This window comes from Lineus longissimus, chromosome 16 (genome assembly GCF_910592395.1).
Source record: "Lineus longissimus chromosome 16, tnLinLong1.2, whole genome shotgun sequence".
NCBI lineage: Eukaryota > Metazoa > Nemertea > Pilidiophora > Heteronemertea > Lineidae > Lineus > Lineus longissimus.
In genome coordinates, this window is record NC_088323.1 from 13106531 (window position 1) to 13131567 (window position 25037).

Here is a 25037-nt window from a genome sequence, read left to right on the forward strand (position 1 = left end):
AAACAGTATTGGGCGATTTTAATGTAAGTAGGAGGAAACTGGAGACCCCGGAAGAAACCTACGCTGTCGAAGAGAGTCGCCCTCTCTACTACATGGATTGAGGGCACCGGGACCTTAGAGGTGACAGATGCTGATCTTGCAACTGCGCCACACCGACAGCCCAAGGTCGTAGGTCTCGATTGAACTATGCCTTAATTCTTTGCCATACATGAGGAATGGATACATTTTCCTTGGGGAGATTTTAAAACTAACTTCTACACCATATCTTAGAACGCACTACTCTCGATTTGTGATTCGAGCGACTAATATAATTGATATGATAAATATGAATATGATAGGTATATCGATTTCAATGAAAATACTTGCAGCATCACGACTGCGTAATTTTGACTATTGATTGTAACAGATACAAAACAGTGGCAGCATCATCACATGGAATATCACAGACACCAGAATACAGATGATCTGATATCCGTAGTAGTAGTAACCGATATTGATCAAATTCAGCAGTGGTCTTTTTTATATGTGTATAGATTACTGCTCGACCAAGAAATTCATAATTTTACTCACTTTGTCTACATTTCTAATTTATTTGATGTGCTGTTACACGCGATGCAAAACAACATGTCTGCCGGCGTGAGTTCGTTATCAGGAGTTGCCATCACTACGATGACTATGTATTGTTTTAAGTCTAGTAACGCTTACATAACTGTACATTTTTATTACCTCGGACGAAGACCAACATTAGAAACGTGTCTATTCTGAAATCCCACCACTTCAAAACACTTGTTTGCTTGGCTTGTCGTCCTGATCACAGGCATCGTGCGGTCACCACCAATTCCGCACAACTCGAAAAAATGCTCTCCGTCTAGACTTGTGAGGACCTTTTAGGTCCCCGTTCACTGGTAAACGAAACCATGCTTTCCGTCTTGATTTGTGACGACCTTTTGTAGGTCTCCGTTCAACTGGTATACGAAACCATGCTTTCAATCTAGATTTATGAAGTCAGATCGATGATAATCGCAACCGTAGTTGATATCAGTCTTGAATAAAAGACCGAGAAAACCACGACTAGCTTTGTACCAACGGCCTCCATAGCGTTAGCCAATATCATAAGGGTAAGATGTGTTGATGGTTGTGGCACGGAGTCTGTCGATGCCATTCTTCCATTTGGAAGTTTCAAATTGTACTCTATCATTCCAGGGGAACCCGAACCAGACCCTGTCAACCACGCCTATCTAACCCGCTTTAAAAACTGGGGCTACTGGCCGTACGACTATCCCTGCGCCGGAAAACGAGTGCGTTGGATTTGCATCTTTTCTACAGGTGACCTGCCGCTGCTGGCTTCTCGATACGAACTATTCGCAAACAAATTTCACATGGATTACGAGCCGTTGACGTATGAATGCATGGAAGAGTTGCTCTTTACGAAAACCAGGGAAGAATATTCGAAGAAGCGGACGTTTAATACAACTTTTTATTCCCAGTTGCCTTTCGTGAAAAATAGTTACCAAGTACCGGAAAATTACTCCGCCTCCGCTTCATAGCGTTTCTCGATCCTGTCACCAGGGGGCTCTCCGCTATGAGAGATACCTGGTGTCTGAATTGAGGGTTTATTTGGCTTATTGGTTCCTTCTTGTCACGCCCGCTACCTAAAGTTTGTGAGGAGTAACTTCAGATGGTCATGGAGGAACGAGGGAAAGGAAACAGCTAACTTTTCTAACAGCTGGCTCATAAATATGTGGTGCTTAAGTTTGATGTGGTTGTCTAGGCAACGATGGTGTATCACTACCACTGTTGCCCGAACTATGCGTTTAAAGAATTCCTTTAGATTTGTCGAATTGTGACCTCATTAATGTACAGCAGAACCTCTCTATTAAGGACACCCTTGGGACTGACATATGCTGTCCTTATTAGAGAGATGTCCTGATTACAGAGGTCATTTTGAAGGAAAATGATAGGTTTGGAACCAAAGCCAGTGTCGTTTTTAGAAAGGGTGTTCTTAGTAGAGAGGTGTCCGCTAAGAGAGATTCGACTGTACAATTGGGGATTTAGGTGCCATATTATGCTGTCATTAGTTCATCAAAACGGTAATATAGTGTAGATGCACTGTTAAATAAGTCAGCACGCAAACCATCAGTTGTTATTGCATCACCTTTTGTAAAAAAAGGTATTCCTTATTGTCGGTTTCAGAAGTTTTTACATAATTCTTGGCGAAGAGACCACATCAATATTTCATCACTATGTCAATTTTTTTTGTCTTAGCCTTGAATGGGAACTGGTATTTGCCAGTCGAGAACCAAATACTAGAATTCAACCTCAGTCCGTGAATATTTGTGTTGTTGTAGGGTGTTTTCAACTTTTTGAGAACACGTTTTGTCATAATGAGTCCCATTGAAAATTGTCGGGTGGTTCTGTGAGAACAAAACATTTATTGACAAATGAAAACTTGCACAATGGAATGTGTTCATAGCAAAAATATACTTGATTATTAGGTCGATAACTTATTGTCGATAAAATACGCGAGAGAAAAAAGTAAAATGGAAATGAAAACATGCTTTATAGAAAACAAATTGATTGAAACTTTAAAACGTTTGCTGGTAGTGAGGTGAACATTTACTTCTGAAGCCGACCATAAATCGCGATGGCCTCCGACCAAATTTCCGGAGCCGAGTTTACCCTGATAAGACTATCAGATCTGAGGTGGACAACTGGGAGAATAGTTTAGTGCAGTCCAACTGATTGTTGATCTAAACTGTGCCCATGACCTCTGGGTTGGCCGGTCATTGTATCAAGATTCGATCTAGATACTTGGGGCCAGTTTTTTTGGCCATATTTTTGTTATAGCTGTTACATGTCTTGTATACTTCTTATATACATGGTATATGCATGTAGCTTCGTAGTATTCTCTCTCTTAAACAGTACACACATGTCTGTACATTCATTATGCATATCAAGGTCAACAAATGTTGCTCTCATCAAGGTCAAAGTTGAATGGTCGAAATTCAGATGAAAACCGACCTTCGAATTCGTTGGCCTGAGACAAAATGTCCTTAGACTGTTACAGACCCTTTACTCTTATAACTGATGATAGTCAATTGTGTCAGTCTAATCAATATACGTTTCATGATGGTTGTTCCATCTTTTGCTGATTTTAGTAACTTCGTTGCCATATCTCTTATCTGAGTCTATTTTTCTTTTAAATTATTGCATTTTCAACTTTTTAATTTTCTTTGGCATACATGTATAAGTCATACATTTTATGATTGACCGTCATTTGCAAGGTTCCCAAGCCCCTACATCTTTGTTTTCAGGTAAAGCGTTAAATTTCAATGTCAGATGACACTGTTGACCCGTTTTACAATCATTTGAAGTTGTTTCATGATAAGACATGAAACTGCACAATCGGGATCGGCCTTAAAACTAGCACATTGTCAACACGTAATGCATCAGTGAGTAAATTGCGCACTTTACGGGATTTAAAGGGAGAGTGCACGGAGTGTTACCTCATATCGACTAATTTACCCGGTGTTTACTGTAATTAGTGTAGTTAGGGTTTAGAACCAAGTGTGCGGCAAAACTAGTTTCTAGTTTCGGCAAATGTCCAACATCGAAAACTGGTGTTGACAGCCAGACACCGAGTATCTGTGTTAAAAAGGGGTGTATGAAGAGCTTGAACAGACACAATATACTTAAAGTGTCTGTCCCTGCTTGGAAGGGAACCTTGCTGTTTGACTGGAGGTTAGGGAAAGGGTTTAATCTAAGTGCTAAGGCACACGTACTTGCTTTTTTGCAAATGTAGCTTACAGGTAAGCAGCGCATTTTATTACTGCCGTACTAAAGCAAAAAGCTGTAAGTATACTTTATTTTCGGTTTTAAACGACCAGTCCGTTGGCCATGCCCTGGCAGTCCACGATTATAATACTGCATAGTCACATTTATGAATGTAGGTATGTTTTCAAGCGCGAATTCTGTCTGGATTGGCTAGTTCAGCAATGAATGACAGATTTGTCGTAGGCCTAACCGGCTGGTCATCATTATGGTCTTCTGACCAATCACCTGTAATCGACACCATTTCTTCAATAAGCGGCAAAGATAAGATTACACACTGCGGGCCTATGCTCCGGAGTGGCCTGAGCGTTTTAGCAATGCTAAATAATGACTGCCTCATTGTTCAAAAGGGGCTGGACATACAACGTGCTGAACTGGTCGTTTAAAACTGAGAATAAAGTATGTACTGATATTTGCGCAGTTGAATTTTGAATTATGCACGTCTCTTGATTTTTATTGAAAAATATGAAGGAAGAGAGTTTCTCCCTTTCATATTGCTCCAACATTTTCAGAACCAAAAAGTTTATCGATAAACAAAATATTCAGGAAATTCAGACAATCGGTAGTTTATTATAATTAGGTTAGTATTTCGGCACTCTTCGTCTGCCATCGGGATTGATGACGGAAAGACAGAGGAACTGCCTAACTTTACATTCGCGACTATCATGACATCTAGCGGTTAACATCTAGTCTATCGCTGGGCTCAATTATCCCTCATTTTGACCCAAATGTTTGTTACTGCATTTTGCTTCCATTAGTAGAGAAGAGGAGGCCGATATCTTTTATTTGTAATTATGAGGGTTACGATCATCATATGCATGTATACAATCCTTTTCTTGTTATTTCCGATTACGCCAAGAAAAAAACACACTGGAGTTGAACTAAATCACTCCCTTCACGCCAGGTTTCTAAAAATACAAATAGTTGGTAATTTCTGGCTGTGCATCTCCATGAACATTGTGTCAATTTGTTTAAATGACCAACTTGGGCGTAATATGTGTTTTTCACACAAAAATAGCTTCCATCAGGACCGCAATTTTTTAAAACAGGATCAATGAAAAGTCATTGAACTGCAATTAACAATGCACTAGAACGGGGTGCCTGAAATTCACAAACCATGTCCAAAACAGCCTCGCAACTCTGGCGGGTATCATTATCAAGGATCAGCATATAATAAGATAGCATAATACTACTAGTGGCAGCGCGTGGTGACAAGCAGGGGTATTATCCTCCTGGCTAGGTTAATCTCACGCCCAAGTTGACCCTTTAACACTCAAAAAAGGCAACACTCGTTATACCAGTTGCTCTCGGGATGTGCATGCCATGTTAATTTGGTGCAGGCTGTTGGAATTGGTGCTATTTTTTTATTGCACATTTTATTCCAAATTATACTTGTTTAGATTTGACAGGGATCGTTTTAACGTTGTGCGATATTGTATCAATACTTGTGCCGTATATCGCCATTTACGTGATATACGATATCGCGCAACGCTAGTCACCCAGAAACGAACTTTTTTGAAAATCCTCACATCAATGAAACAGCTATCGTAATTGGCCCAACTGAAGTGCTTATACCTGAGTTTAAAAATGTCAAAACAGGACTGATGAATGATCATTATCATTCAGAATTATTTGAATGGTATTCGTGAGGAAAGAGTTATCAAAATCGTATTAATATTTGGTTTCTCTCCCTCTTAGGGTTTTATAACAATTCTGCCAGTGTTTCCCAGGCTATAGAGAAGTATTAAAAACAATATAAAGTCAAAATATTTATTTGCTATCAATATTCTCATTCTGTTTATCTCCCAGTTCCCACCAAATCGTCATGGCTGGAAACGGTTTATACTCATGAAACGGGTGAAGAACATTAAAGTTAAAATCTAACTTACTCCTTTAAACAGCAGGCACTTGGCCTATAAATAGTGGGGCACGCTAGATGTTTGCAAATGGCTGAATACTAAAAGAGTAGAAAGAGCTCCTTTAGAATTTGAGTGAATTTTTTCATTTTCTTTTCATTACTATCCCCTTGGATCTATAGATTTGTCACAAGTGTCATGAATGTACCACGAAACATACCTGGCATTGCTGGATTTGATGTTGAAGATGAAGTGGCATATTTGATTGGAGAAGTTTGTTGCATTAGATTTTCAGTTGGGGCATTTGAAATTAATTCCTTGGTCATGACTGACTGATAGGTGGTGTCACATTTGTGGATTGTGTGTATACTAATTAAAGCCATAATGTGCTTTTTGCTTGAAAAGGACAGGATGGAAAGTGGTCATGTAATTAGTAATATATATCCAAGCAGTTATGATTTTGATTCTTTATTTAGATGGGTCCTACCTTTCTTGGATAGCTATTCTCAGTTAATAATAATAATAGGTTTTGGATCAGGATAGTACAAGGGTGAAATAACAATTTAGTTGGTGTGTACTACTCATCACTTCCGGTATTATATGGGTGAGTTAAGCCGTTAGAAAATGAAAGAGTGCCGATCAGGGAGATCTGATCATATCAGGACAGTGGCAAGAAGCCATCAATAAAAAAGTGCAAAATGTGAAAGAACTGTGGGACCTGAAAATGCTATTGTTATTGTTAGGATGGAATCCGTTGGGGGCATGGCCGGTGTGACAGCGGATATAGTCCCCCTGGGGTCATAGTCCGGTTGCATTGTATTTGACCAATTAAGCAGCATGATCTATTGTACCGCTAACCCTAACCAAAACATTTAGCAATGCGGGCTATTGTTACACGGACTATCAGCCCTAGGACTACTATCCCCGCCACACCGGTTTAAATATCAGCTGCCCGAGAGACCATCTTCTTTCCCGAAAAATAGAAAGCGAGATTATATAAGTGAGTACTGATAGAATTGCAATATAAATTAGGGACAAATTATTGAGCAGCTAAGCAACTCTAATAGAAAGCGAAAATAATGATAATAACATTATTATTTAAAGTGCTAACAGGGCTACTCTATGGTAAAGCCTTTCTAAACGCTGTACAATAAGTTTTACAAAACATCATGATGACACTGTAAAACATTGTGCGCAAATTTACAAAGTGATTGTAAACTTTTTTTGCAAGTTACAACAGGAAAAAATGTGTAGAGGTCACAAAATAGTTCCCATTGAAGAACCCGTCTCAAAAAACTAAAATTGACTCTTACTGAATAATGGTAGATAGTACGTGTTATACAAAATAGAATCCCTAGGTAAAACATTGTCTGAATAAATGCGTTTTAAGCGACTTCTTAAAATTGACCATTTCTGTAACGCCTTGGATAACGCCTCTCATTGGAATCGTCAGAAAGCCAACACTAGTAAAAAATTACTCATCTGAAGTAGACATGGTATGTCAAAGTTAAAAAAGACACTTGTTTTTCTCAAGGAAATCTCTGACAATTGACTCCCACGATCTGGAAAACACAAGTTTTTCCACTTCAGAAACAAACATTTTCAGCCTAAATGACACCATAAATTAAACCATCACCTCATCTGACCAAGCCATCCGATAATAGTTGATGACTCTTCTTCCTGATATCGACAAAAAACAATTACCGGCCAGAAATGTAACCAATCTGACTTGGTTCTGTTCAGACAATACCAAACACGTGGATTTCTCCCGCCATTTATTAATGAGCTTATTCATAGCACTATCACCAGCCACTCAGCGGTAAGTGTGTCAGTCAGTCTGCTACATTGTAGCTAATAGAATGATATCTACCCCATAATCCTGGGAGTTTAACGACTTAAAGGGGGACTACAGGCAGGAGCAGAGGGGCTACTTTGGCCATCTTCAGGTGGCTAACATACACAGCAAGGGCGCTGGGTCATGTCAGATTCAGCACTATATGTAATCCTCGTACAAGCGTGAATCACTTCGACGTACTGTGAGATGTGATACACCCCTATTGGCGACTTTGTGTAACTTTATCTTTCCTGCCTAGCTGCTGTCTATATTGTCCCTTTAAGAATGGCCATGAAAACACTGCCACACATCGTAGTAAGGTAATAAGGGGGAGAGTAACCATATATAAAACTGGTATATTATCATGTAGGTAATTTGATTTCATATTTTCAATTGTCAACATGCTGCAGTTCAGTTTAAGGTCAACACATTTCAAAACCAATTATTTATTTCTTAAATAATCTTACATTTCAATCTTAATAAGTTCACTCATAGACCGACCAAATTGGGCGGAGTTTTAATTGATATACTGATTGAAATACTATTGACCCAATAATGCCCGGGTCTGGCCGAGTACTTTTCTGGGCACCCAGTTCTACGTTATCATTGTAAATAAGGCCACATAAAAAAGAGTTGTTGATCGTCCCCGCCCGCCCCTACGGAAAAGGCCCGCCCCTAAGTTTGTTTTATTTTTCATAAAAAACACACATTAAAAACGATCTGTTTTTGCATTCAAATTGAACGAAATGATAACCCCTCTTCCTCATAAACCTCCTCCCGTTTAATTTACATGTTAATCTCATGAAACAAGTCCTTTTCCCCTAAAATATAAAACCATTCCACGTCGCAAATGAAGAGCTGGCCGACCGGCCGCCTTTGATCAACTCCATGTGGTTTGAGACAGCGTGGCCCAGATTCCTGCGGTATATTGATTCGGTGAATGATACCATCACAGAATCTACGGTATCTCTCACCTTTTAAGTCTCGCGCAGTAAAATACCAATGTGCATCAATTTAATGCATCATACTACGCATGCTTTGCTCGAGACTGGGAGAGATCGGAACAATACCAGTGATACTCGTCTCCAAGATAGGTTTGCGTGCATTGAATGCAAGTACTGGGTGGGTATTCTACACTGATAGCCGAGGTTGCTTTTATTTTGTCGTCTGCGGAAGAGAGAGATCGAGTATGTTTGCATTGTATGCTATTGTGCGTAGATTTTCCCGCATTGTCCCCAAACAAAACTCAATTAATTGCATAAAGAATAAAAATAAAAACCACCCACCCACCCCAAGATTTTTGAAAAAAAGGACGCTCAACAATTTTTATTTTATGTGGCCTAATGGTAGTGCACTTTAATACTGTTCAGAAACCGCCAGAATGCTCTCCTGTTATATTCATAACTAAAATGTGTTTGCAATATTTCAAGTGGGCCTGGTTAGCTTTATACTTATATCTTATATGTATCCCATTTAAAATGGTAACTATGTCTTTTTTATCATAATATATGAGTTGTACGTCATACGGAAAAATATTTTATACTAGAAATGAACCAAATATGTAGTGAAGCTGTCCTATGTTACATTTTTCATGTTCAAAGGCATGTTTACCTTTGTCAAATACCTACTGACAAAGTTCATAGCCAATACAGTTTCATAGTTTGTGTTCCTTGGAATGGAGCTTTTTAGACAGGGAATTATTTTTCTATCTAGAATAGCATTGTTGTTCAGTATATGTTGTTTGTATAACGTTAGTTGCTCCTTACCGCGCAGTTAAAAGAACTTAGGCCTAGCTCAGTGCACGGCCTATTGTCTTAAAGCCCGCTCGCACCGAGGGCGAAATTTCCAATGTTTTACGATCTTATCAACCGGTTATCACAGTTGATAACATCGGCCTTTCTCGAAACGGCTTTCATGGGGTTCGAGATACCATAACCGTCAAGAGACATGAACGTAATGCAACACAATTAATCATGTGATTCTTTGGTTAAAGAATTTGTGACAATTAGTACTCCTGTTTTGGTACAGATCAGCGAATGCGCCGATTCGTCCTTAATGTATATGGTATGTAATTGTTGTATCGAAGAAATCTGTAGGGGATTTCTAAAATCGGAGTCGCTGCCACTATTTGTTGATTCCATGCCAACGCGCCTTCTACAAAAATACAAAAGGCGTGTATAGGCTCGTGTGAAGAGAATTAATTTCAATGCGTCAAAATGGCGCCTGATTGGGTGATACTGGTGCGGTACCTAATGACATAGGCCAGGCAGGGGAGAAGCCTATTACCAGTAAAACATCAAGTGTTAGAATATTGCAAAATAGGAGGCGGAGAGATAGTTTCATTTCAGTTTGATTATGCGATCTGTAGATGGCGCACCTGGACGTGTTTCCTCCGAAGCAAAGACCGTCTCAAATAGACTTGAGCCAAATGAAACTGAATATTTTCGTTGGAAACCAGAAGGAGAGTCTTTTTTTCATATCGTGATTTTATTTTTTTGGATACCTTTTGGCATCACTTATGTGTGCCTTGTTAATTGTGTCTATCATATACCTTTTGTATCAGGTTTCCTGGTTGTTTGTTTTGAGCATGCATCTGCGGAGTAGGGCCAATGTGTATGTTTCGTTACCAGTCACTTGTTATCAGCCAAAACACTCTAGTTTTAGTTTTCGAATGCTAAAGAGATAGGGTCTATGTATGAAAAAAAAATTCCTTTCGACTTCGGTCACTTTTGAGATGATCCCTAAGACCTTTGGTAAAATGCTCTGTGTAGCTCGGTTGTGCGCTTTCTCATCTCGATGAGGTTACCTATATGCACAGTTTGATAATAACTGACAGCAACTTATAATTACACAGTATTACGTTATGTGTTTTGTACATGGATGGTGCTGAAAATGTTTCTTATTTCACAAACCCGCGTGACTCGAAATAGATAGATATCTTTATTTACAAAATGACTGACGTCACGCAAAACTTGAATTCTCCGTGTTCGCTTGCGCATATGACGCTTAACAGAGGATGGTGTGACGTAAAAATATCAACGTCGCGCGATTGTTGTTGGTTTCACCAGAGTCTTGTGTCGTCAACCACATCATAAAACATTCTGTGTATTCAATACATTCAGCTCGTCTGTAAATGGCACCTGGTAAATTGGTACTGGGCAAATTAGTACAGGGGTAATCGATATCCTTAGACGTCCGAGAATAAAGTGTGTGGGAGCAGATGAGTCGTACTTTATTGATGACGTATTGAGGTCATTGGTCTTTCTGGAACTACTTCTTAATCCACCACCACCTTGTTTTTCTATGCCTTTCAAGAACTTTCAGCCGACTTTTAGATGCTTTCAAGAAAAAGTGCCCATACTGCAGTCGAAGCTGTGCGATAAGTGAACGCATTCGGTTTGATAGATTGCACGCCTTATTGAAAAGTGCGTCTGCCCGTTGGACAAAAGCTCGTGGTTGTTATACAGTACGAGACAACTTCTCAGAGCTTGTCGTTTGCAATAGTATTATATGACGAGGTCTGAGACATTTCTTGCAACATGAATTTCCAGAAGATGCAATGGGAAAATACTCAATTGCATCAAATTTGTCGCCATATTACATATTGTGTGAGTATCTCACTGGAATCAAAAACTGTGCCATATAATATGGACGCGCTTATTAAATTTTGTACAAGCCTGTTCTCGCAGATTTACGTTCTGTCAAAAGTAAATATTCACCATAAAAAACAAAATTATTCATTCACGGTTTGAAAAATATGCATACATTGAGTCTGAACTCTTAGTGTGACATGTCCTCTAGCATGGAACTAGCCTAATATACTAGATATTGACTTGGTGATGATATTTTTAAAACGTGATGTTTTCACGACGATAATTTTTTGTCAATCATGTTTTCCATATAAACATGTCTGCAGCGATTTATTTGATGAACATGTCTCGTCATTACCCGAGAACAACGAACTAAAAATACAACCCACAGGCGATGTCACTATTCTGCAAAACAGAAAAACAACTGACTATTTATTTTTGACGGGACGGCATTACTCTTATTCCTGTTGGTGCTAAGTTTGGTAAATACCAACTATGGATGATGTCAGTTTCTGGTATAAGATTACGTAAAGTTTGCTCATTCGGAATTGGTTTTGGACAAGGACGACTTAAGAGACTGTGCTCACGTCAGTGTGGTAACTGCACGTGTCAAACCTGCATGAGTTCTTTCGTCATTTGATGTGTCTTTAACCCCCTGGAACATGCTCTGGTGTTAATGTTGCGCCGCAGTCTCCCGTATATAGGAGCTACTGACCACCAAGCCTCACGTTTTGTACATGTTTACACGGTAAATATATTTTGAACTGGCACTTCAGTTATATGTACATGTAACTGGCACTTCATTTCTCTTTCACTCATAACATTTATTTTGCCTCTATCCAAGCAGTTAAGAAAATACAGTCTTAGCCCAAATACACTGGCTTTTGTCTTTAAACAATGTCTGCTCGCACCTAGGTCTAATTTCCCTTTGCTCTATTGTCTTATGAAAGGGTTATCAGGGCATATAATCATGATATCGACCCCCACGTCACAGCTCTCATGGGGTCGATAATCCTTAACAGCCAGGGGAAAATAGACGTATTGATATTCAACCAAAGTGAATTGAGAGTTCTAATACTAAGTGATGAATCTTCACCATCTTGACTCGCGAATCGTGAAATTTGAGCGACTTCAACTGGCAGTAGGGGAATGCATAAATTCCAAAACCTATTCTATACCGAGCTACTTACTCTCAAGGTACTCCTCATGTATCCATTGTACTCCAAATCGGATTACAAATAGTCAATAAAGCACACATTTATCCCGAAACACCAAAGAAAGTTTATCGGGCGGCCATATGCATGAACACATTATGCTGTGACGTCACAACAAACCAGAAAGGTAGAGGTACAGAAAGAGAGCGTGCATGATCCATTTTGAAACATCGACGCGTATTCTCTGGTATCTTGGGATAAATGTGCGCTTTTAATGACATTTGTGATCCGATTTTGAGTACAATGGATACATGAGGGGTAACTTGAGAGTAAGTAGCTCGGTATAGAATTGACTTTGAAAATTATGCATGCACTGTCTGCCAGTTGAAGTCACTCAAATTTCACGATTCGAGAATGAAGACGGTGAAGATTCATCACTTAGTATTAGAACTCTACGGTGGCCCATAGAGGACATGCGTTTATTTTCAATATATTAGAATATTTTTTTTTACAATGCGTTTTTTTTCTCTCTAATTACAACCGCCGTCGGATTTATTTCTCACCGCCGAAAAAATAATTCCCACCGCCATGTTAAAAATAATAATTCCCACCACCGCCAAGGAAAATAATATCCACCGCGGTGGAAATTAATATCATATCCACCGCGGTGGAAATTAATATCCACCGCGGTGGAAATAATATGTTTACAACCACGATTGTGGCTGGACTAGTATCAGGTCAAGGAGAGTAACAACATAAGAAAGATCGGAGCGGGAGCTAATTCGTTATTGACACCGGGTGGATATTATTTCCGCCGCGCTGGATATTAATTTCCACCGCGGTCGATATTAATTTCCACCGCGGTCGATATTAATTTCCACCGTGGTGGTGGAAATTATTATTTTTTACCCGGCGGTGGAAATTATTTTTTCGGCGGTGAGAAATAAATCCGACGCCGGTTGTAATTCGAGAGAAAAAAACGCATTGTAAAAAGAAAAATATTCTAATATATTGAAAATAAACGCATGTCCTCTATGGGCCACCGTAGAACTCTACACATGTAGATATCAATTCACTGTGATTCGACCATACTGGTTCCAGTCAGTCTTTTAAAACCAATGAAACCCTCACACTATTATGACAAGCGCTAGACCAGAGTCTTTCGAAAGACTCTGTCTAGACGTAGTCTATCACAGCATGGGATCGAAACACCATGCTGGCAACTGTGGCAGACTGTATTTGCTACACTGGAGAACATTCTCGCGACGCATGCAAAATATATGTTCATACACAGTAGTGTCAACATAGTGTAATGTTAAAACCAAATAAAATTTGTTCGTTAATGAAGAGCTAGTTTGTTTTATTCGCCTTTTTTGGCCATGTAGAATTAGCGCGATGAGCGGAATGAGCGGAATAGCATTCCGCGAAGATGACGTCACTTCAGCTGCTACCCTCTATTTCTCCATCGCTGAATTACAGGCAATGTCGGACAAAATGCGATTTCGTAATGGATTCAGCCTTTCTAACTAGGGCAGTTAGATTCAATCTGGCACATGTCCGAGTGTTGGAAATACTACATAATTGTTCTGAATATTTCTCTCTCTGACTCTATGTTATCATTCATGCTAAAAACAATGCAGGGTCAAAGATAATTGACTTTGAAATAAGCTCAAATGCGTAGAAATAAGTGTCGATGTCCGACTGTCACGTGACTAAAACGTCATCAATATCTTATGCAAATGACCTTGTGAGCTATAAATAGTAACTTCGCGGAATGCTATTAGCGGATTGAGCGGAAATGAGTGGAATGAGCGGATTCTGTACAAAATATGATATAATTTCATACAAAATGGAACTTCATGAATTCATTAAGTTTTGATTTGTTCGATACGCCACAAAGATTATTTGAAATCGCTCTTTACGGTCACCATGACTCGCAATGAGGGCATGAAAACTGGTCTGTAGGGCAGTTAAGTTCAGTCGGTAGCCGTGCGCAGCGCTGTATTACTGTACCTCCTTTCGTCTTCAGAGTTCAGGCATAGCGACGATCATCACGACAAATACTGACTTTTCCAGGTGATTGAAGCCCAGAATCCGCTCATTCCGCTTAATCCGCTCATTCCGCTAATTCTACATGGCTGTCTTTTTTCTATCCCTCAGACAATTGAAATAAGGGGACATTCTTCATGGTTTGGTTCTCGTGAATTCAGTTTGCAAGGGTGTAGCGAAGGGGGGGGGACTTAAGTTTTAATTTCAAGACGTTGCAAATTTGCGCTAATTTTTCATTTCTCCGGGATTTATATACTTTTTTTCTGTCTGAGGGTAAAATGAAAGAGAATATGCAAATTTTCTCAAGCATATCTATATGAGTCCCACTGCAATTTAAATTAAATGGGATGTCATGATCAGTGGTTGCAATAAAGTGCTGAGAGCGCTGCCCTCATAATATGTAACTCGCAAATTGTCGTGTCATTCGCGGAGATAGGGATTAATCAACCTCTACATTGGACTTCGTCCGCAGTCTGCGATATTGCACTGGACGATGAATTTGAGGCGAGGTAAATTTGGCCGAACAGTTTAATTTCATCGGATCGATCAAAACATGCAAAACACGGATAGATAATTATTACCCTTGCTAATATCAAACCGGTTTACATTCCAGTAGACTCACGTGCGGTGGACACCAAAACTGGTAGACAAAGAATATGCCCGGGCTGAATTTCATGCCCCATGCCTTCTGGCATTTTGGAGAATGAGTAAGGTTTAGTTCCAAACAAAGCTGATGGAGAGGCTAAGATTTTGATCCGAGAACGAGGTGGTATTTGGATGATAGATACCGTATTGCCTGTTGCCAGAAATGAGGTGAAACAGTGTGTTTATAATGCCTGGCATACCTCAAAACAATAAAACAAAACAATCAGTTTGACTTGATGACGTCAACCAGAGAAAAAAAACCCAACTCGTTCTTGTCCACGTTCTCGGATCAGAATCTTAACCTCTATCAGGGCCGTTTACGCGGGAACAAATCAAACCCGAACAGACCAGATCAGATCACATCGATCACGACGTCACAAATGACGTACACTATAAGTCTCCAGTTAAATGACGTCAATATGTACATTGAACCAAGGCCCGGTTATTCAAAACCATTTTTGTCCCTAACGCTTGCGTTGAGTCCTATGGGCTTAACTGAAGGAGATAGCGTGAAGTTAAGTTAATGCCCGCGTTAGTGACAACATTTGTTTTGAACAACCGGGCTGAGACCATATTTTTACAGTTTGTAACCTAGTCACTCTGAACCTTCGACCTTTTAATCCAAGTATCTTATCTGGAATCAACCGGCTGATGCGATCCGTGTCTGTATGAATACAACGTGGACGAATTTCCGCCAACGCCAACCTTTGATGAGGGGCAGACTTCAGCATGAACCTCATCGTCCCCTGGTTAGGACTGTATGGGCGGTTATTACCGAAAATAAAGACAAACCAAAGCAAAGACACTTGTGTAGCATGTCAAGGACACGTAGATTGATACTCCTATGTGTGCCACATCAAAGACATCTGGAATGCATGTTTTGTTTTTGTTTGATACAGCATAGATAAAACTAGACCGCAACCTCTCTGGCATAGACAGTTGTTTTCATGAGCCATACACAGCACAGATAGGACATGACCGCAATACCTCTCTGGACTATACACCACGTCAAAGATAACGATGCGAAGTCAACAGACGGCGCCACCGTCTTGGGAAAAGTAAAAAGTTGAAGGAGGTTGACACAGTTTTCTAACCTCTATCCATGGTTATGATATACTAGTATGATTGATGATGTTGAAAAGAAAGGGGATCTCAAAATACGACAGTCTACTACGAATAGATGCAATAGTGACACAACAACACATGTGCATTTTCCCGCTAGTCGCTTATATCAACAAAAACCTGAAGTAGCCGATGTCGTTTTTACTTTTCCCAAGACGGTGGCGCCGTCTGTTGACTTCGCATCGTTAGATGTCTTTGATGTGGCACACATAGGAGTATCAATCTACGTGTCCTTGATATGCTGCACAAGTGTCTTTGCTTTGGTTTGTCTTTATTTGCGGTAATAACCGCCCATAGGACTGGTTGCGACAATGCTCTGTCCCTCAAAAGCCTCGTGCCCACCCATTGGTCGAAGAATGAACCCTGTTATCACTTGGTTAACGAACATTTCGATAAAACTATCGAAATAACCTGTCCGACCACATGTTAGCAGGGGATTACTTTTCGCGCCGTCCCATGCAGCCGCACTTGTCACAGCCGATGGAGGTGACAATACTATCCACGAGATGTCAGCATCCTGTCACAGCCGATGGAGGTGACAATACTATCCACGAGATGTCAGCATCCTGTCACAGCCGATGGAGGTGACAATACTATCCACGAGATGTCAGCATCCTGTCACAGCCGATGGAGGTGACAATACTATCCACGAGATGTCAGCATCCTGTCACAGCCGATGGAGGTGACAATACTATCCACGAGATGTCAGCATCCTATCACAGCCGATGGAGGTGACAATACTATCCACGAGATGTCAGCATCCTGTCACAGCCGATGGAGGTGACAATACTGTCCACGAGAAGGTAGCACTCTGTCACAGGCGACGGAGATGACAATACTATCCGCGAGAAGGTAGCACTCTGTCACAGGCGACGGAGGTGACAATACTCTCCACGAGAAGGTAGCACTCTGTCACAGCCGATGGAGGTGACAATACTATCCACAAGATGTCAGCATCCTATCACAGCCGATGGAGGTGACAATACTATCCACAAGATGTCAGCATCCTGTCACAGCCGATGGAGGTGACAATACTATCCACGAGATGTCAGCATCCTGTCACAGCCGATGGAGGTGACAATACTATCCGCGAGATGTCAGCATCCTGTCACAGCCGATGGAGGTGACAACACTGTTCACGAGATGGTAGCACTCTGTCACAGGCGACGGAGATGACAATACTATCCACGAGAAGGTAGCACTCTGTCACAGGCGACGGAGGTGACAATACTCTCCACGAGAAGGTAGCACTCTGTCACAGGCGACGGAGATGACAATACTCTCCACGAGAAGGTAGCACTCTGTCACAGGCGACGGAGGTGACAATACTCTCCACGAGAAGGTAGCACTCTGTCACAGGCGACGGAGGTGACAATACTCTCCACGAGAAGGTAGCACTCTGTCACAGGCGATGGAGGTGACAATACTCTCCACGAGAAGGTAGCACTCTGTCACAGGCGACGGAGGTGACAATACTCTCCACGAGAAGGTAGCACTCTGTCACAGGCGACGGAGATGACAATACTCTCCACGAGAAGGTAGCACTCTGTCACAGGCGACGGAGGTGACAATACTCTCCACGAGAAGGTAGCACTCTGTCACAGGCGACGGAGATGACAATACTATCCACGAGAAGATAGCACTCTGTCACAGGCGACGGAGGTGACAATACTCTCCACGAGAAGGTAGCACTCTGTCACAGGCGACGGAGATGACAATACTCTCCACGAGAAGGTAGCACTCTGTCACAGGCGACGGAGGTGACAATACTCTCCACGAGAAGGTAGCACTCTGTCACAGGCGACGGAGGTGACAATACTCTCCACGAGAAGGTAGCACTCTGTCACAGGCGATGGAGGTGACAATACTCTCCACGAGAAGGTAGCACTCTGTCACAGGCGACGGAGGTGACAATACTCTCCACGAGAAGGTAGCACTCTGTCACAGGCGACGGAGATGACAATACTATCCACGAGAAGATAGCACTCTGTCACAGGCGACGGAGGTGACAATACTCTCCACGAGAAGGTAGCACTCTGTCACAGGCGACGGAGGTGATAATACAATCCACGAGATGGTAGCACTCTGTCACAGGCGATGGAGGTGACAATACTCTCCACGAGAAGGTAGCACTCTGTCACAGGCGACGGAGGTGACAATACTCTCCACGAGAAGGTAGCACTCTGTCACAGGCGATGGAGGTGACAATACTATCCACGAGATGGTAGCACTCTGTCACAGGCGATGGAGGTGACAACACTGTTCACGAGATGGTAGCACTCTGTTCAAAAATGTATCGTGTAAATGAGGTCATGATTGCCTCTTAAAGAAATCCAGTATTGGCACAAGTCTTCCTAGCTAAATTGGTAATTACTTTGTTTGCAGCTCATTGGCTACATAATCAACTACCTGAGGAGCACTCGAAACTGCTGACATTTATGAATGGAAGCTGATTCCCGCCTTAGGTTTAAACCGGGCCGTTCTCCCCACTTTTTAAGTTTCGCTATAGGTTTCATATAAACAACGTGCCAGAGCCAAGAGCCATCTTGACTGACAGCATCGACTCACGGCCTAATTTAGGAGGATTATCGGAGATTGCATGATATCTTTCTTCCGAATGCGCTGTTGCTATACACCTTTCCAGAAATGGGGCGCTGAGTGTCCGAAATAGTGATGTCATAAGGGGAAAATAGGCCTTATGGTGGAGGGACAAAGGAGATAGTCACGGTTGACCAACACACTTGAATGCCTTTAATGACGGACAAGAGGGAAAAAGTTAGTTCCACAAGCCACCAATTTTTGGAAGCATGTATAGCTTGGTTAGCGTTCGTTATGCTCCTTGTAATAATCTCGATAATTATTGTATAGCACCATCAGGCTTTGGAAAGTTGAAGAAAGGGTTCACTACGTTATGCAAATAAAAGCAATCAGCGCTCGCACCCCATTTGTAATAAATTAAAACCACCAGTCTCACTTATCTCTTGCTTGTAGTTCCTGAGAACGACTGATGACGATGACTTTACAACCCATTGAGGAGTTCGGATCGTGCAGGCCGATCACCGTGGTTACTCGTCCCGAGGGAGAAACAGGGGAGTCCAGGCTAACGGCAACAATAAGTAACAGACAGGTCGCGTCATTGTTGAAAAAACCTGCTGCCTGCAAGAGCAGATTACGTTTTTTTTGCCTTTTGACCACCAGAGACTGGGGATTATGTATAATTATGGTATATCTTTCTTAGAGTACAGTTGGCCACCATAATAAAGTTTATCAAATAGATAGAAAATTGCGGTTTTTTGGCCTTGGCTTCGACCTCCCATGAAATATGTTTCGTTGGAGGCGGTTGCATGGTCTCTTAAACATGCTAAAACGAGTCAAATACTCCCCTCCCCCATCCCTTACGAGTCACCGTGTATGCAAATTCTGCCTAAAAACTGCGACTCGACGATGAACATGATAATGTTTACAGAGAATACGTGGCAGTATGTAAGGTGTAATGTGACAATTTTGTAATACTGCTGGTAATTAGCATGGAGTTAATGCGACGTACAACTGAAGGTTTTCGCGACATACAATTTTCGCAAATGCCGGGCGATGGACATTTTTTGCGGTAGAATATTTTCGAGAGTATAGTGATTTCTTTCCAATGAAATAAATGTTTTCTATTTTGTTAACCAAGAGCTTCTTATAGTGAATAGGTGCTGAAGTGCACGCGTCTACATAGTCAGAGTCTTTCAATTTTCACGGTAGAATATTTTCGCGAGTAGATATTTCTTTCTGATGAAATGAAAATAAGATTGTCCATTTTAACCAAGAGCTCCTAATAACAAGAATTCATAAAGACTAGTCCTAATAGTGAATAGTGTACGCATCTATATAGTCAGAGTCTTTCAATTGAATGACTCTGATATGCATGTAGCATACTCAAATCCACTGTCAAAAGGTATGAACTTTTGGAGTAATAAAGCTGGCAGCACACCTGACTCCGACTCTGGCGTCCAGAGGAGTTCGACTATACTCCGCTCGCCGCCACTTGCCGCCACTTGCCGCCGGAGTTGGCGTCAAAAGTATTCCGGTGAGCGCACACCTTGCTGCTTCAGGCGTTGACTGGCGCTCACCGGAGTCCAAAATCAAACCAGCTTGATCTCTGGCGTCGAGTGGAGTTCGCCAGTGGCCAGTGGCATCCAGCGGCGTCAAGTCGTAGCACACCTGGGAGTTTAATGGCTTTCAGACACTGCCGGCCAAAAAACTCCACTTGACGCCGATGTTGGAGTCAGATGTGGTGCGAGCTTAAGGTGACAGTTTTGTAATAATGCTGGTAATTGGCTTGGGAGTTAATGTACTCAGTATGCTGTTGTTATTGTGTGTTATATCGGGTAGTTTTCTAGAAGCTACACGAAGCCATTGATCAGAATCTATGATGCAACTCATATTTGGTAACGTTTTGTTTTTGTATTACGTAAGTTGGCGCGAGTTACGAGATCTTCATCAAATATCCATGTACATGTTTTATCCACTGATAATTAATAATTGGTTCTCATGCAGTGCTCGCATTACGACTGCATCATCTATGACACGTACATTTAGTCAACATAATTCATTGTATGGCCTTCCTCGTCCAAACAGGGAGAGTAGACTTTAGTTTCACCTAAGACTGGTTGATTAATTACAAAAACAAATTTGGAAAAAGGGCCAGGTTGAACATGACGTCATGACCATTAGACAACTAGCGCATCCAACCCTTTCTTTATGGAAATATAACATATTTGAAGCGGATGGCGATAGCAATGCAAGGCAGCCCTACTCTACTAAGATTCAAACCTAACTGAAACAACACAATGTTTTCAAAAGATTGTCTTATTTATCGTGGCAATAGCTTTCATCACCATTCTTTGCAAATGGATTGCTATTGATATTTCTATTATCGCCTCGGAGGATCGAAATACTGAACTGCGGGCATTACGTGCCGAATCAAGGTTCCGATTCATCACCTATGAGCTCGTTCACAGAAACAGTTTGTCATGACCAGAACACGTACGCACGCCTGATCAAACCGTCAATGTGCAAGAACCTTTTTTTCAATTAATACTTTCATTACGTTTTTTTTGCTCCTACCTTGCAGTTAAAATTCTTCAGGCCTGGCCAAATCGTCTTGTCATAAACAAAGCCCACTCGAACCTAGGTCTTTATTCCCACTGTTCTATTTTCTCAGCAACGGTTCACCGCAGAAAATCTTGATAACATCGACCCTCATGAACAGCTTTCATGGCGGTCGATAAGCCTAACCGGCAGGAGCAAGTAAACGCGATGTTTTTCTATCTATTTCATAGACAATACCATTATCTACATAATGCCAGTCTCTGGTCTCCACAAATGGTTAATACAATGTTGCAAGTGTCCATTTAGTACCACACGATATAGACAATATCATTATCTACATAATGCCAGTCTCTGGTCTCCACAAATGGTTAATACAATGTTGCAAGTGTCCATTTAGAACTGTTTACTCAGTCTGGAGGTACCACATGAAATAGACAATACCATTATCTACATAATGCCAGTCTCTGGTCTCCACAGATGGTTAATACAATGTTGCAAGTGTCCATTTAGAACTGTTTACTCAGTCTGGAGGTACCACATGAAATAGACAATACCATTATCTGCATAATGCCAGTCTCTGGTCTCCACAAATGGTTAATACAATGTTGCAAGTGTCCATTTAGAACTGTTTACTCAGTCTGAAGGTACCACACGATATAGACAATATCATTATCTACATAATGCCAGTCTCTGGTCTCCACAAATGGTTAATACAATGTTGCAAGTGTCCATTTAGAACTGTTTACTCAGTCTGGAGGTACCACATGAAATAGACAATACCATTATCTACATAATGCCAGTCTCTGGTCTCCACAAATGGTTAAAACAATGTTGCAAGTGTCCATTTAGAACTGTTTACTCAGTCTGGAGGTACCACACGATATAGACAATACCATTATCTACATAATGCCAGTCTCTGGTCTCCACAAATGGTTAATACAATGTTGCAAGTGTCCATTTAGAACTGTTTACTCAGTCTGGAGGTACCACATGAAATAGACAATACCATTATCTACATAATGCCAGTCTCTGGTCTCCACAAATGGTTAATACAATGTTGCAAGTGTCCATTTAGAACTGTTTACTCAGTCTGGAGGTACCACACGATATAGACAATACCATTATCTACATAATGCCAGTCTCTGGTCTCCACAAATGGTTAATACAATGTTGCAAGTGTCCATTTAGAACTGTTTACTCAGTCTGGAGGTACCACACGATATAGACAATACCATTTTCTACATAATGCCAGTCTCTGGTCTCCACAAATGGTTAAAACAATGTTGCAAGTGTCTATTTAGAACTGTTTACTCAGTCTGAAGGTACCACTCGAAAATATTTCGATCAAATTGAGTAAATATCATTGACATACTTAAGACTGATAAAAGCCTCTTGCTATTCGGATCGTGACATTTGAGGTCAAGAAAAATAACAAAGATAAACAGGGTGTATCAACAAATCCGAAATGGTTTTTGATCTAAATCATTGAGACGATGAACAAGAGAGGTGATTATAAGGAATGGAGCTGGTTGTGGTTCGTTGGTATTCCGCATCACTGGGCAATTACAATTGGAGTGAGATGACCAAATATCCATCGTATTGCAGCTTACCGCAATAATAGGTTTAATCCCAAGAAATTTTAGGTCGTCGTTAAAATCATTGTTTGGATGGATTACATGTATTTTAAATTCTTGGCAGTCCAAGGAAGCATCCAAAAGAGTACCCCATCTTGGAGTTCAGCCAATAATCTGATTTTTTGTCAGACTAGAACTGTATAGCTGCAATCTGTGAGAAAGAATGAAATGTTTTACACTCCTAAACCATAATTGTACCGTTGCTTCAACCATAGAGAATAAGCTAAAAACTAAGCTCCAACAATACCCCATATCTATCTCTCTTTTACCTTTTACAAACATGACGAAGTCGGCTACATAAACAAATAAATCATCCCCATAAAACGGGATGATGAATTTGACCTAGGCCGGCTGGAGCACATCGCTCCCTCGGATGTTAACTTGCCCTTCATTCTTGAAAGAACTCAATTCCAACTCAGGGTCAGTTACTGTATGACAATAAACAAAGCGCAAGGACAAACCTTTGACAAGCTCGGTATCTTCCTTCCGCAGTCAGTTTTCAGTCACGGACAACTATATGTTGCTTTTTCGAGGGCTAGACGTTTTCAGGACATTACTGTACAAATCAATACAACCACAAAACAAGGATTCCTAGCCGAAGACGCCGTCACACAGAATATAGTTTATCAACAAATACTGTGATCATTTCCGAGGTAAAAACACATATCACTGTTTTTAATGTCTTGACAATGCCCAGGTGACAATGTAACTGTTTACAAACATTCCGCGCGGAGCGCGGGTTATGCTAGTAGAGAATGAATGCGGAAGAATACCTCGAATGGTAACCGGGTGCAGACACATGAATAAGCTAGTGGCACAAATTTTAAACCAGTTAAACAATCTGTGAGAAATTTGTTGGCCTTTACCTTTACGAGGGGGGGGGGGGGTAAAAATATAAACTTTCTCCAAGGGTCAACATGACCTATTTATCAGGTGTAAGAACAGATGCCTAAAGGAGAGCACAATGGTCCATGATCATACTAGCGCCAGAGAGTGTTCTCCAAAGGGTCGATCGGTGTCCAAATATGATACGGGTGTATTCACATTGCACTTCATAGGGGTACGTCGTACGTACCTACTGGTGAGCAAGGAAATAGAAATGATGTAGGGCAGTTATCATGCATGCAACTTAACTGAAACTTGGTATGTATTTTGTTTCTACATCTGCCTACACCTCGGCAGTGTTGAAATTTATATTCAGCACAAGTAATAACGCAATTGGATATTTTCAAATTCAATAACAAAAAAATTCAATAACAAATTTAAAAAAAAAAGAAATGGTGTACGGGCCTTTCGAGGTTTACCTTTGAAGTCCGATCTCGACTTCAGTCGCCAAAGAAAAACCTCTCTGTTCGCCCGATCGCGACTAAATAGTCGCCATAACTCACTCGGCAACCCTTCACATAGAACACTTTCCACAGCTTTGTGCAACTGAGGTACTCCGGATGACAATTCTGGTTACTTACGGCGGTAGCTGAGCATGATTTTCATAATATAAGGTCTTCCAGGGTGAAAATTTGATTGTAGTTCTGAGAGTATTTGGCGTCAAATGTGATATGAACAACATTGTGATCCGGAAACTCGGGCTTTATTGGGTGGTAGGCCTATTTCTGTGGAAACTCGGGTTCCAAAGGGTTAAAAACAAATTTTCTCAATGATATCTTTATCACAAATAAATTTCAAATAACTAAGTAATTTTGTTTCATTGATTGAACCTTCCAGTCAGTTTAGCACAAGCTCTCTCTTGTCCAAATCCATGATGAGAGTTTCTCATCACATGCAATGTCGTTGTATTGTATCGTCTGTGAATAATGAAGTTAATTACACAATACTTATCTTGGTTAATTGACCTGCGATTACAATTAGCCTCTATATTAAGGCCAATGAGCGACTTGTTGGATTGATATTCTACCATTATTTCCTTTCAATCGTGATCAATGTAGAAATCATTACGCGCGTGAACCTTGTTTCCTCTCAGGAGCAGTGAAAAGTAATACAAAGCTCCATTCAGATTGATCCTCAGGGCTGAGGTCACTATTAACTGTTCAGTGAGATCATGGGTCAAATATGATAAAATGCTAAAAAGGCCCTGTCATGCTTGAATAAGGTGTGGAATGTTAGTTTTTTTGGTTTGTAAACATGATATAAGACTTTTTTGATTTGGAATAATGTTAACTAGCACACTACAGGTCGATTTTGACATAGGAACTCCTTTTCATGGTTTT

At 40.9% G+C, this 25037-nt stretch overlaps 1 protein-coding gene across 2 annotated transcripts in view; it reads left to right on the forward strand.

Moving 5' to 3' along the window:
• Positions 1–13607, forward strand: part of LOC135500090 (beta-1,3-galactosyl-O-glycosyl-glycoprotein beta-1,6-N-acetylglucosaminyltransferase-like) — a 54961-nt gene extending 41354 nt beyond the window's left edge. For both annotated transcript variants that reach the window (XM_064791253.1, XM_064791254.1), the window contains exon 4: positions 1204–13607. In XM_064791253.1, the coding sequence (XP_064647323.1) occupies positions 1204–1547 (344 nt within the window). In that variant the 3' untranslated portion in view covers positions 1548–13607. The remainder of the gene's footprint in view (positions 1–1203) is intronic.
• The last annotated feature ends 11430 nt before the right edge of the window (positions 13608–25037 follow it).